Source organism: Acipenser ruthenus, chromosome 3 (genome assembly GCF_902713425.1).
Source record: "Acipenser ruthenus chromosome 3, fAciRut3.2 maternal haplotype, whole genome shotgun sequence".
NCBI classification, from domain to species: domain Eukaryota; kingdom Metazoa; phylum Chordata; class Actinopteri; order Acipenseriformes; family Acipenseridae; genus Acipenser; species Acipenser ruthenus.
The window spans coordinates 51,779,176-51,793,455 of NC_081191.1; the positions used below are offsets into that span (position 1 = coordinate 51,779,176).

Consider the following 14,280-nt stretch of genomic DNA (forward strand, 5'->3'; position numbering starts at 1 on the left):
ACGAAATACAAATCTCATGACCTACATAGCTACACGTAAATGCTGTGTGCATACACAACCAAACAATTTACAGATTCTCACATAGTTGTATTTTCAGTTCATGACATAGCCTACTGCATTTTAAAGGAAATAAAGGCAGTGCCTAACCAAATGTGGTTTTACATTAATTTCCAAGATTTCACACTTTTGTTCAAATTCACGATTTTCATGATTTTCGTGGCCTCTGTGACCAAATCGTATCCTTAATTATTAAGTAGTAGGGTAAAAGGAAAGTGTGCTAAATTCCTTTAGTTTCAGCTTTAAAATAATCTTTTAAATTCTACAGTAATGTGTACAAGAAGGCTTTATTTTGTGTGATACCATTATTATTGACAGTTACCTATAGGCTAAAGTAAAAAAAAAAATGCACTGGGTATTCATTTGATTTTACTATTTGTATACTGTACAGTCATTCTTAGTGTAATGTGTACAAAACACATTACAGAAATTGTGTTTTAGTGAAAAAAGAAATACATTGAAAATAAATTGAACAGTATAATGTGTGTGTGTGTTTTTTTACACTTGATTATCCCAGGTAACCTGTCCTCGGTTTAGCCTGGGACTACTGTATTTTATATTTTTATAACCTGCAGAATCAAAATGAGAAAACGCCATTATAATTGCAATATTTTTTTTTTCTTTATCCTGCAATTATCATTTCAGAGATTTAATGTTGTCCCAATCCTACAAACACTTCAGGGTGCTTGGACGAAGGGTGAGTTCAAGTACTCGAGCACTTGAAACAAAAATCATTACTCGGGCACTTTAATTTATTACTGAAGTACTCAAAAAATGTCACTTATAAGAAAATAAGTTAAATACATTTCAAAACTATTCATGCATACTACCTTCATGTGAGAGCAATTATAAAAAGGAAGTATTTGTAATTGGTGCAACAGAAAGATTGACACTTCAGTGGCGCATTCTGTGTTCATGCTGTAGTAGCCGTGGTACGATATCCAGTCCATGTGGTAAGAGAGTTAATGACTACCATTTTTTTTCTGACGTTTGTTATATTTTTGTATAAAATGGCATCTCTAAACAAAGGAACATTTTTTGCACATTGCTCTGTATCTGGATTTTGGACTGAACATACTGGAATGCAAATCCGCAAAAAAATAAGAACAGTTTTTTACCTAAAAATATATACATGGATGACATGACAACCATGACTACAACAGTAGCCTGCACTAATCGGTTATTGGGCAAATTAACAAATAACATTGAATGGGCACGAATGCAATTCAAGCCCACTAAATCAAGGAGCATCTCTATAATTCAAGGCAAAGTAGTAGATAAAAGGTTACATTAATGGTGAGGCAATACCAACAGTGTCTGAGAAGCCAGTGAAAAGTCTTGGGAGATGGTACGACGGGGATCTGAAGGACACAGTTCATGTGGGAGAAGTTAGACAACAAGCAGTGGAAGGGTTGAAGAGCATAGACATCAGCGCTTTACCGGGCAAACTGAAACACTGGTACTTTCAGTTTGGTCTACTGCCAAGGCTGCTGTGGCCACTGAACAGAGCAGGATCAGTTTCATATGATGTTCTCCCATCACCACAGAACATAAACCTCTGGGTAGGAAAGGATCCCTCATGTCCTTTGTGCAAAGTTTGGCATTATTATTATTATTATTATTATTATTATTATTATTATTATTATTATTATTATTCTGGATGCACCGAATCCAGGATTCGGTTTCGGATTCGGCCCGAATACCTACTTTTTGAGCAGGGTTCGGATTCTTCCGAATACACCGAATCCTATATCCGCCCAGAAGCACATCCATTTTAATACATTCCTACAATGTGTGCAGTTCTTATTTAAATAAAAGACACAGCTCTGGTATTGAACGTAACTGTTGTATTTAATAACAAGAACACGTTTGAACTCGCACGCACTAAACACGTCACATCGCTGCTGAATGCAAACATACCTGCATATGCAACAGCACAGTCACATCACACTTTTCATGGAGTAAAATTATGCAGTAAATCTGTAATATACAGTAAAGGCAAACTGCTGTAAACTTTTGTGCTTTGTTGTTTTGTCTGTCAAATGTGTTCTAGAGGTCATACAGAGATAAAAAAAAAAAAAAATCAGTGCACAGAAATATATATTTTTTGTAATTTACAACTGTCAGATGTGCAAGATGTTGTTGAACAATATGCTTTAGTAAATTACATTTTACGTTATTGTAATGTGCCAATACAAGTCAAACCATTTGGGAACTGCTGTGTTTTATTAAAATAATTTTGAAACTATTTCGTAGCCTATTTGATTTGTGTTACACACAGTGCATTTAAATCAACGTGGGTTTTATTTCGCAGGGAAATTCGGGTCACTCATCATGGTAATTTTTTCCTTATAGCTCTCAGAAAGGGTTGTCAACAGGCTCCAGAATCTCGGGACACTTAAGGCAGGTCAGGTTTTTTAACTCGCCTCTCTAAACTGCAATGTATTCGACATGTAAAGTGAGTATGAATTGCTTGAGCAGTTTTAGTAAATGTATTTAATTGTTTAATTGTGGTGGCGATTTCTATCCGGAGAGCCTCGTAACGATAAATCATATTGCTTGAATTTTTTATATTAAATAATATCTATCAAAATAGTGCAACACCATTATTATATATAACTTTGCACTCACCTGCACTCTTTCATTTAACCTTGCGGCAGCTTTTATTTAAGTTTTTATTTATTTAATATTTCTTGCTTCACACAGTCCCACCCAGTCAGAGACTCACAAAGCCAATCAGCTGCAGTACTATAGGTCTGATTTGATGGAAACGATCCTTGCAGGCAGATGTGTGCTTTTGGTAAGAATTAAGTAAAACTATTAAATTAATTTAGTGACAGTTCGCAAGATTAACACTCACTTTACTGAATACATTGCAGTTTAGAGAGGTGAGTTACAAAACCTGACTTTCCTTAAAGTGTCCTGAGATTCTGGATCCTGTTGGCAACCCTACTCTCAGATCAGGCGACACAGGTTTAAACGTCATTAAAGAAAATAGTGGGTTATGGCAAAGATGCAGCTCACCTTTCTTGCAAAGGTAAAGTAAACATTTCTGTATTTTGACGTTTCTGTTGTGGGGGGAGGAAGCTAGTGTTAAATTGTCTAAGTTTCAAACTGATATCTCATTCAGTAATAAAAATACTATTTGTGCGCATCCCTTGTTAGTAGCTGCCAGTCTGTTTTTCATTCAACAGTTTCAGTTTTCTTGACAGTTTTTGTAGGTTCGAATTTGGCCGAATCGTTTGAGATGGATTCGGTATTCGGCCGAATCCCAAAAACTTGGATTCAGTGCATCCCTTTATTATTATTATTATTATTATTATTATTATTATTATTATTATTATTATTATTATTATAGACGCCCTTACCCAGGGTAACTTAGTTGTATACAAAATAAAATACATATCAAGAATTACAGTACAATTAAGAGCAAGATACAAAATACAGTGACTTCAGGCCTAATAAGAGCAAATACAAAACACAGTATGATTTGATATCGGGATAATTCAAGAGCAGATAACAGTGTTGATGGTTACATCAGGGTTAGATACGAGTGCAAGTGAAATACAAAATACTACAGATTGGGTTAAGTGCAGTATTAAATACAGGCAGAGTGCTATATAGGAGGCTGTGTGGTCCAGTGGTTAAAGAAAAGGGCTTTTAACGAGGAGGTCTCCGGTTCAAATCCCACCTCAGCCACTGACTCGTTGTGTGACCCTGAGCAAGTCACTTAACCTCCTTGTGCTCCATCTTTCGGGTGAGACGTAGTTGTAAGTGACTCTGCAGCTGATGCATAGTTCACACACCCTAGTCTCTGTACGTCGCCTTGGATAAAAGCGTCTGCTAAATAAACAAATAATAATAATATTGTCCAGAAGGGAAGAGTTGAGTTTTACAGGTGTTGTCTAAAGAGGTGTGTCTTGAGGAGGTGCCGGAAGGTGGTCAGGGACCGGGCAGTCCTGACATCCTTAGGCAATGTTTGGGAGGTTTATGTATACTAGTATGTTCAGGAGAGTATTGTCTGGCGTACTTGAGTACTCTGAAATTGTAATGCTTTAGCAATATATTTCTTGAAAATCCCACCCCTAGCTCGGACACCTCCATAGTCAACATTTTCATTCATGATTTTTCCTGTCAAGCACATATTGTCAACACTTGGCTGTGATTGGTAAATCCACAACGGTACAGCGCGGCAGCTAGAAAAAAATTATACTGCATTATTAGAACATAAGAACGTTTACAAACATAAGAAAGTTTACAAATGAGAGGAGGCCTTTCGGCCCATCTTTCTCGTTTGGTTGTTAGTAGCTTATTGATCCCAGAATCTAATCAAGCAGCTTCTTGAAGGATCCCAGGGTGTCAGCTTCAACAACATTACTGGGGAGTTGGTTCCAGACCCTCACATTATTATTATTATTATTATTATTATTATTATTATTATTATTTATTTCTTAGCAGACTCCCTTATCCAGGGCGACTTACAATTGTTACAAGATATCACATTATTAATTATTTCACATTGTTTTTACATACAATTACCCATTTATATAGTTGGGTTTTTACTGGAGCAATCTAGGTAAAGTACCTTGCTCAAGGGTACAGCAGCAGTGTCCCCCATCTGGGATTGAACCCACGACCCTCCAGAGCCCTAACCACTACTCCACACTACTGCCCTATATTGCTCATTATATTGTTCTGGTCTGTGCAGCACCATTCAGTAACATTACAGTTTTGAGCAAAATATGGGAGAAAATCTGTCCCGGCTGATGTCCGGGAGAAGGGTCCAAAATACGGGAGACTCCCGGTGAATACAGGAGAGTTGACAGGTCTGCAGTACCGAACTTCCTAAAAATGTTGTGTAGTGTTTTTCATATAGACGGCATATCAAGGCTCGAAGTTAACTATATTTGGTAGCATTTTGCTACCCAGAAATTTGCTACTAGTTTTTTCTGATACCTTACACTGCAGTATATGACCAACCCTGAGTGAACACGTACATAATTACTGGTATTAGTTTTTGTTTTTTTTTAACATGTACATTATTAGTATACTTTGTAAAGCGGGAAACCATTGCTAATAGAGCATCACGATAGATGACTGAGGTTTGTACCGCCCCATGTAGATGCGTGCAAGGTACACAATACAAATCGTATTGGACAGTAGAGTACACATACCTACAGTACAAAACAACATGGATACAATTTAAAGTGTGAAGTTTATTTTATAGACCAAAAGTAAAATTAAATAACTGTTAAAAGCATTACCATTTGATAAGATCAGACAATAACCTAACAGGATAAGTTTATTCAGTATTTATAAAATGCTAATTTAATCTGCCATGGAGATGATTTTGTTATAATGTTAACACTGCTTTCACCTATGCTAAAAATGAACACATAATAGATAATTATTACTTTATCAATTCTGACTACGAAAAAAAAAAAAACCGCGTGCCAAACGCGTGCAGACTGTGGCCGAGGGGTAATAAGATAATTAACAGCTAGTTAACCCCTCGGCCAGAGTATAAGAACCTGCAGCTGTCCGTGCTGTGGGGTTGAGTGTAGAGAGGAGAGTACGGGAGAGCGGAGAGAGAGAGCGAGGAGAATATAAAAAGAACAATTGCTATATTAAAAAATGTACTTGTTTCTGTTTGTTTGGCCATTTTGCCTTTTTGTTTTGTGTTTTGTTATTGTTTAAATCTTTTGTTTTTGGTTTGTTTATTTAATAAATCCAGCTGAGTGCCGTAGCATTCAGCTTCACCCGCCCATCCATTGTTTTGATTCAGTTACTTCCTGGTCTGTGACATCACCACACCTCACCACTGCGAGCCAGCCTGCCACACAAAGTCATAGACGAAGAAAATAAAATATCAAATATATTAAATTATTACTTTTCACAGGTTTTTACAAAGGAGGACACGGACAACATGCCCCACATGTCGACCTGTTCCTATCCAGTTTTAAATAACTTTAGCATAGCAGAGGCAGAAGTGTTAAAGGGACTGGGAGCTCTTAAAATAAACAAATCCCCTGGGCCGGATGAGATCCTCCCAATAGTACTCAAAGAAATGAAAGAAGTTATTTACAAACCACTAATCATGCAACAGTCTCTTGACACAGGGGTTGTACCGACAGACTGGAAAATAGCAAACGTAATACCGATCCACAAAAAGGGAGACAAAACCGAACCAGGTAACTACAGACCAATAAGCCTGACTTCTATTATATGTAAACTTATGGAAACTATAATAAGATCCAAAATGGAAAATTACCTATATGGTAACAATATCCTGGGAGACAGTCAGCATGGTTTTAGGAAAGGGAGATCAACCTACTAGACTTTTTTGAGGATGCAACAATGAAAATGGATAATTGCAAAGCATACGACATGGTTTATTTAGATTTATTCTCAAACTGAACGCAGTAGGGATTCAAGGAAATGCATGCACATGGATTAGGGAGTGGTTAACATGTAGAAAACAGAAAGTACTGATTAGAGGAGAAACCTCAAAATGGAGCGAGGTAACCAGTGGTGTACCACAGGGATCAGTATTAGGTCCTCTGCTATTCCTAATCTACATGAATGATTTAGATTCTGGTATAGTAAGCAAACTCGTTGCAGACGACATGAAAATAGGAGTGGCAAACACAGTTGCAGCAGCAAAGGTCATTCAAAATGATCTAGACAGCATTCAGAACTGGGCAGACACATGGCAAATGAAATTTAATAGAGAAAAATGTAAAGTATTGCATGCAGGCAATAAAAAATGTGCATTATAAATATCATATGGGAGATAGTGAAATTGAAGAAGGGAACTATGAAAAAGACCTAGGAGTTTATGTTGACTCAGAAATGTCTTCATCTAGACAATGTGGGGAAGCTATAAAAAAGGCCAACAAGATGCTCGGAAATATTGTGATGAGTGTTGTATTTAAATCAAGGGAAGTAATGTTAAAACTTTACAATGCATTAGTAAGACCTCACCTAGAATATTGTGTTCAGTTCTGGTCACCACGTTACAAAAACGATATTGCTGCTCTAGAAAGAGTGCCAAGAAGAGCAACCAGAATTATCCCGGTTTTAAAAGGATAAAAGAATTTAATCTATTCAGTCTTGAACAAAGAAGACTACGCGGCGATCTGATTCAATCATTCAGAATCCTAAAAGGTATAGACAATGTCGACCCAGGGGACTTTTTTGACCTAAAAAAAGAAACAAGGACCAGGGGTCACAAATGGAGATTAGATAAAGGGGCATTCAGAACAGAAAATAGGAGGCACTTTTTTACACAGAGAATTGTGATGGTCAACAGTAATGTTGTTGAAGCTGACACCCTGGGATCATTCAAGAAGCTGCTTAATGAGATTCTGGGATCAATAAGCTACTAACAACCAAACGAGCAAGATGGGCCGAATGACCTCCTCTCGTTTGTAAACTTTCTTATGTTCTTTTTATGTTCTTCTTATAAGCTGTACCTGACACCACCTATCCCTCCTCTGTTCCCAGACTGAACCCCTGTACAGAGCCACCCATTAGGAAAACTCCTCCCCTGGGACAACCAACATTACTAAAACCCATTAGTGGTTTATTATACAAAATCTACTTTATTTTTCATTTCAGTCAATATTATAAACATTAAACATTCAGGTCATATGAAAATTATTGCTTCAAACCATAACTAGAATTAAAATTAATTTATTAAATTTTTACCTCCCCTACCACTGTTGGATGCATCCAAGGGTCCCGCTATTTGAAACTATACGGTAGGTAAAAATTAATTTGTGCTCTCATTTCATCATTTGGTGTAAACCTGAAGTTATATTAGCCTCTGTCCACAAAATGGTGCCGACCATACCCAAGACTGCACCGAATGGTAAGTATTTATAAAGTTATTTATTTTACTCTTACTAATAAACGCTCAAGGTGAATTTTACAACCCACGATAATCCCCAAAGCAACTAAAGGCAAATTAGGTTGTGCAAAATAATCATTTGTTTATTCGTTTAGTGCTCTAATGCTCTAATGCCGATGGCATTTCAAACTGAATAATGTGCACAGTACACAGTTCGTATGGGATGGGACGTGGAACCATCACAGTCCAGAACAGTTTTTTTTTTTTTTTTTTTTTTTTTTTTTTAAACAAGCAAGTATTTTATGGTAATTTTGTTGCAGTGTAATAGATTTCCATGGATATGCATGTCTGCATCCCATTCCCATTCTGTCCAATGTATTTATTTTGCTAGGTCTAGGATGCAAAATTGTGCGTTAACGTGACCTCTGAGTACATTATAGAAATGAATAACTCAATGTAAGCTTTGTGCTTTGAGCTTCAGCGTGACACCTGCTGGTAAAACACTATTTCAGTCATAATCTGTGACCAACCAGTTTTATTTAGTCTGATAACTCCCTCTAGCATGCAGAGATACAGGACAGGTTAACTAAACTGCATATTGCATTTATTTTAAAGTACCGTGCCATATTTTGCCATTTTTATAGCTGATTTTGACGACCACTGTATAAAGATAAGTATACCCTTGGTTTTGTTTGTAGTACAGGAATGGGCTGCCATTCAAAAAAATAATAATTTTGAAAATGGTTTCTTGCAATAAGGCTATAGATACTCATTTGCGATGCAAAGTCAAGGCATTTTGTACGTTTTATGGGAGAATTAAATCCCTGTATGTTCTAGGACACAACAAAATATCTGTTCATTTTTCAAGTACAAAATGTAACCATTACCCAATGGGTGTTTACCTCCTAAAGACCCAGAAACCTTAATCGATATTCCAAAGGTATATCGATATTCCTGTTTGCCTGTGATGCAGTCATGTCCTCCCCCAGGGCATAAGAAGACTGCACTCACAGATACCAGCATCATTTTTCCTTTCAGAGGACTGAACCTGACAGGAGAGCCGTAGACAGATAAGTACTTGTTACTTTTATCTGCGTATTACTCGCTATTTGTGTTTTATCCTAATTAATGCGATAATTATTGACGTTGTATTAGTTTACTAATTACATGTCATTTTTGCACATGGCCTGTTTATGTCCTGTAGTGGCCTTGTGTCCCGCATGAAACCGGCAGCTGGTGTTGTCACTTCCCAGGGATCAAGCAACTTGAGTCGGCTGACTTGTGATCTCCTTAAATTTTGTTTTGGTAAATGATGTTATTATTTTGTTAACTGTAATTGTATTATTATTACTGTTTTCTGTTAAGTTTTTTTCATGTTTTTTCTGTCTTTGTTTCACAGAAACATGAGCACAGCTGCTGGGCTCAGCAGCTCTGCTTCGACCGAGATATGAACTTCGGCTGAGATTGCTTGCAGTCTCTGCTACAGTATCTCGCTGCTGCCTTGGTGACTGCTTGCAGCACCATTACAAAGGCTGTTAGGGCTCTAACAGCCTGCTTCCCTCAGTCTTGTATGTGTTTGGACTGTTTGGGTTTGCCAGAAGCTATATAGGCGGCCATTCCTGTATATTGCTGCTTGCGTTAACGCAAACCGAGTAGACCTGTAGATCACTGGCCCGCTCCATTTCCGACCCGGTACACATACTGAACAGGGGTCGAGGTTACCGCACTGGTACCGTACCGACCTGGTGCAAGTCACTGCATGTGTACTGTGCTGAAGGTATCTTACCAAGGGCACCGTACCGACCCAGTGCAAGTCACCGCACATGTACTGTACCAAGGGTACCGTAATTTTTTGCAGGAGGTTCAAGGGAGACATGTGCTTGTCAGGATGGACAACACTACCGTGGTGGCTTATACAACTACCAGGGCGGCCTCAGGTCTCCCAGTCTCCATCGTGTAGCCCGCAAGCTGTTGCTCTGGGCACACAAGAACCTCCTCTGACTGCGGGCAGTACACCTGCCCAGGATGATAAACTGGGTGGCGGACTTTCTCTCAAGGGGAGCTCCCAGCACCTCAGAATGGAGGCTTCACCCAAAAGTGGTGAGCCTCATTTGGGAGAGGTTCGGGAGAGCAAAGATAGATCTGTTTGCCTCCCAGGAATCGCCCACTGTCCCCTTTGGTTCTCCATAACAGGAGCCGGAGACCCATTGGCGATAGATGCCTTGGCACACCAGTGGCTGAGGCAACTGTTATAAGCCTTCCCACCACTCTCCATGGTCCCGTTGTGTCTGGAGAAAATCAGGCAGGACCTGGCCAGGGTGGTATTAGTAGCCCCTTACTGACCCAGGAGACTGGTTATCAGCTCTGTGAGATGCAGGCATTTTCAATTGCGAAAGTCTGCTTAATTTTGCAGAAGCCAGGACAAAGGTTAAACTTTGTACCAATCCTGCTTTTTTGCCGAAAACTGTATCAGCATTTCATCGCGAGGCTTTCCATCCACCTCCTTTCCAGTCTGACAGGGTGCGATAGCTCCATACGTTCTGCCCTGTGCGGGCACTAGCGTATTATGTTGACAGGACACAAAGTTGGAGGCAATCTGAACGGGTGTTTGTCTGTTATGGGCCGAAGTCCCATGGTCAATCCCAGTCTAAACTAACTAAATAGATAACTATTGGACTGCCTATGAACGAGCCAACTTCCCCCTCCAGAAAAGTTCACTGCCCATTCCACCAGGGGCATGGCAACTTTGTGGGATTTATTCCATGGTGCATCTGTCATGGACATTTGCAATACAGCGGTGTGGGCTAATACCCATACCTTTACAAGGTTCTATAGACTGAATGTCATGGATCCACAAAACCCTGGCTTTGGAACTAGTATTGAGGGCAGCTTCAGGGTCGACCCTTACAACACAACATAGAAGTGAGTTTCTCCCTCAGTTTTTTAGCCCTAGCTGCTTGTTACTGGAGTTCCTAATGGGTACGCACAAGGTAGCCTTTGGCTTAGCCTTGTAGCATTCCAGTCGTTATGCAATATTGCCCTTGTGACAGCTCTGGTACACTCACCCATTTGGTAATGGTTACATTTCATGCTTGAAAAGGAACGTTAGGTTATTGTCATAACTCAGGTTCCCTGAAATAGAAATGTAACCATTAACCTTTAAGGTCGCTGCGTCCAGGTTGGCGCATACTTAAAGGAAAAATTATGCTGGTATCTGTGCTTGCAGTCTTCTTATGCCTTCGGAGGCGGGCATGACTACGTTACAGGCACTGGTGCGCAGCTTTGGTATATCTATTCCAGTTTCAGTAAACACCCATTTGGTAATGGTTACATTTATTTCAGGCAACCAGGGTTATGATAATAACCTAATGTTATTATGGTTGAAATGAGACAGCAACAGACCCCTCCCTCATGAACATACTCTGAAAAGCAAATTGTAGCAAGGCATCTGGGTCTGACTTATAAAACAGTTTCCATTCTGAATGTCGCAAAACGTGCAAGCTCTCGACATAAAACAACAACAAATACAAAACACAAACCGCAGAAGGATTTCAGCGTTTGGAAAAACTCAAAACTCTTTAGCGCCATGACTCACTGCAGTGCATGTCAATCTCGATATCAATTTTACCAACGGTAGCCGTGTAGTTAAATTAAAACATTGTTTCTTTCATTATAGATACTATTTAAAAGTAGAAGCTAATATAGTTGCCCAAGTAGTAATTAACCTTTGGGGTAAGAATGACATTTTAATTACAGTAACAATAATAGTAATAAAATCAGAGAGGGGAAGGAGCTAGAGATTTACCAGTATTTAGTTCATTATTCAAAGCTGCTCCAAGACCTTTTTTACAAAAAAAAGAAAGAAAAAAAATAAAAAAAGTATTCGTGTTGGCCACTGCAAGCCCAAGATATCAGTGACAGTGATCTAAAACCGCGCTGGTCGATCAGCTGCCAGTCATAGCACTAGCAAAAAGAACGTGGACAAAATATAGCAAGAGCATTCTTGATTTTTAGGAATCCAATACTCCCAGTCCAGTGGGCTGCTTCCCAATGAGGACCGTTCAAAAAGCCACAGCTGCTGTCTCCATGTCTTCCATAGCAGGATGAAGCAGCAGAAGGATTTGACTTAAGTTAGACACAATAGTAGATGGGTTGGTAGAGATGATTCTTTTGCAAATTTAAAGAGGTAATGCTGGCTATGAACAACTTTGAGAGAAGAGGGATAGATAAGAAAGGGTTTCAGTCAAAATTCTCACCTCTTTTGAGGACGGTTCCTATTAGAGTCACTACCACCATACAATCTATGCGCTGTTTCTATTTCAATCTGCCGACCTCTCAACGAAGGGATCCATTTTGGCAGCATGGTCTTTAAAAATCTGATTGGGTCCAAACCTCCTTTGGATTTTGCTAAACCCACCAGCCGTAGGTTTTCTTCGGCTCCTGTCTTCTATGTCTGTGGCCTTGTTTTGCAATTGCTCAAGTTGGTGTTTGCCGAGTTTAACTTGTGTTTGTTCGACTGCACAGTGGATTGTACATTTCAAGTCCGGACTGTAGCTTCTTCAGTGACTTTGTATGTGCGTCGAGGTCTGCCATTAAAGCTTAGGTTGTATCATTTGTGTTTTTTGTCTCTTTCAAAGCCTTAATTTGCAGAGTGACTCCGCAATTTCCTGTAGTGCCTAGGCCATTTAATTGTTTTTGCAGCGCATTCAAGATGACATGCTGTGTTGCTCTTCAGCAATGAACAGTGATTCTTTAAACTTTCTTTAGAAGGGAGCTCCCCTTCCCCATTTCCCAGGTTCCCCCTGCTTGATCACATAATTATAGTTAAACTACTAGCTCTATAGGTGACTGTTTTTACAGATTAAAGTTAAAAGGAGAAGAGAGAGCCGCCTGGACGGAAGAAGTTTTTAAAAAAAAGCAACTAGAAGCGTTTGTCATTGATTTAATTTTGTTTATTTTTATTATTTCTTCATTTAACACCATGGAATTTGTTTATAGTTATGGAGGACATTCTTTAACATAAGTTATTGAGAGTATCAGAATTGAGGAACACATGGAGGAACCTGTCAATAAATGTAAAAAAAAAAAATGGTCATGGCAAATGGTCATACTTTATGATAACTTTTGTATTTAGAGCTATGGTGGGGAAATGGATATAACATGAATGAAGCACAAGCTTTTCTCTCTTCTTTTTAGTAATAATATTTTTCAGTTTGATTGTACACATATTGACTCCTTTCTTCTCTGTTTATTTTGCTAGGAGTCAGAGAAAGCTGGTGAATCAGTGGATGAGGAATATGACGGTTACAGAACGAAGCCAAATGAGAACTCTTACTGTTATCAGCTACTTCAGGAACTGAATGAACAAAGAAAAAATGGTATTCTTTGTGATGTCAACATTGTGGTGAGCGGGCAGGTTTTCAGAGCTCACAAAAACATCCTGGTTGCTGGCAGCCGCTTCTTTAAGACACTCTATTGCTTAACCAAGAATGAGAGCTGTGACCAAACAACCATCACCCACTTGGACGTTGCTGCTGTTCAGGGCTTTTCTGTTATCTTAGACTTTCTGTATTCTGGCAATCTCCTACTCACAAGCCAAAATGCCATTGACGTGATGTCAGTAGCCAGCTACCTCCAGATGACAGAAGTTGTCCATTCTTGCCGTGCTTTTATAAAGGACGCGTTAAATATCAGTATCAAGTCTGAAGCCCCTGACTCTGTAGTGGTTGACTACAACAGGAGGAGGGCAATCAATAAAGATGACAAGGGATCAGAGAAGAAGCCCAGCAACTTCTGGGCGACTAGCATTCTGTCCAAACTGTCAATCAAAGCAAGCAGCCACATGGAGGAGCCTGGTGACCTAGAGGAGCCTATCAATGATAACTTTGGCTGGGCCAATGACAACTCCTCAGAGTCTGCTGAAAATGAGCCCCAGGGGCATGGGACTGTGTTTGTGTGGAATGAAACGGCCACCCATACACCCCGGAAAGAGATAAAGCAAGAACCTGGTAGTGGCCGGAGGAAAAATCAAGCAACTAGGCGATTTGTTTACAATATTCCACCCGAACCTGAGGAAGGCTTTGAGGAGTTAATGCTTGTACAGCCATCTGCATCCTACTCTAAAGATGATCTTCAGTTCTTATCAGAGAATGCAGGTGAAGTAGTTGTGCTCCGTCTTTTAAAATGTTTTTGGTTTGTTTTGCTATTAATTAAGCTTATATGTTTTTGTAAATCTGTCACTGCCTGTGTTTCAACATCTAAAATCGCATTAACCATTTGAGATGGTTACTTCATATTTTCAGTGTTATGGAAACACCTTGAGCAAAATCTAATGATACATGTCATTTTGACCTTTTTGATTTGATGTCTTC

The 14,280-nt window shown here is 39.2% G+C and overlaps 1 protein-coding gene across 2 annotated transcripts in view; it reads left to right on the plus strand.

Moving 5' to 3' along the window:
* The window catches only part of zbtb10 (zinc finger and BTB domain containing 10), a 59,869-nt gene that overhangs the window by 13,374 nt on the left and 32,215 nt on the right, over positions 1 to 14,280 (plus strand). For both annotated transcript variants that reach the window (XM_059013632.1, XM_059013623.1), the window contains exon 2: positions 13,170 to 14,064. In XM_059013632.1, coding sequence (XP_058869615.1) covers positions 13,170 to 14,064 — 895 coding nt within the window. The remainder of the gene's footprint in view (positions 1 to 13,169; positions 14,065 to 14,280) is intronic.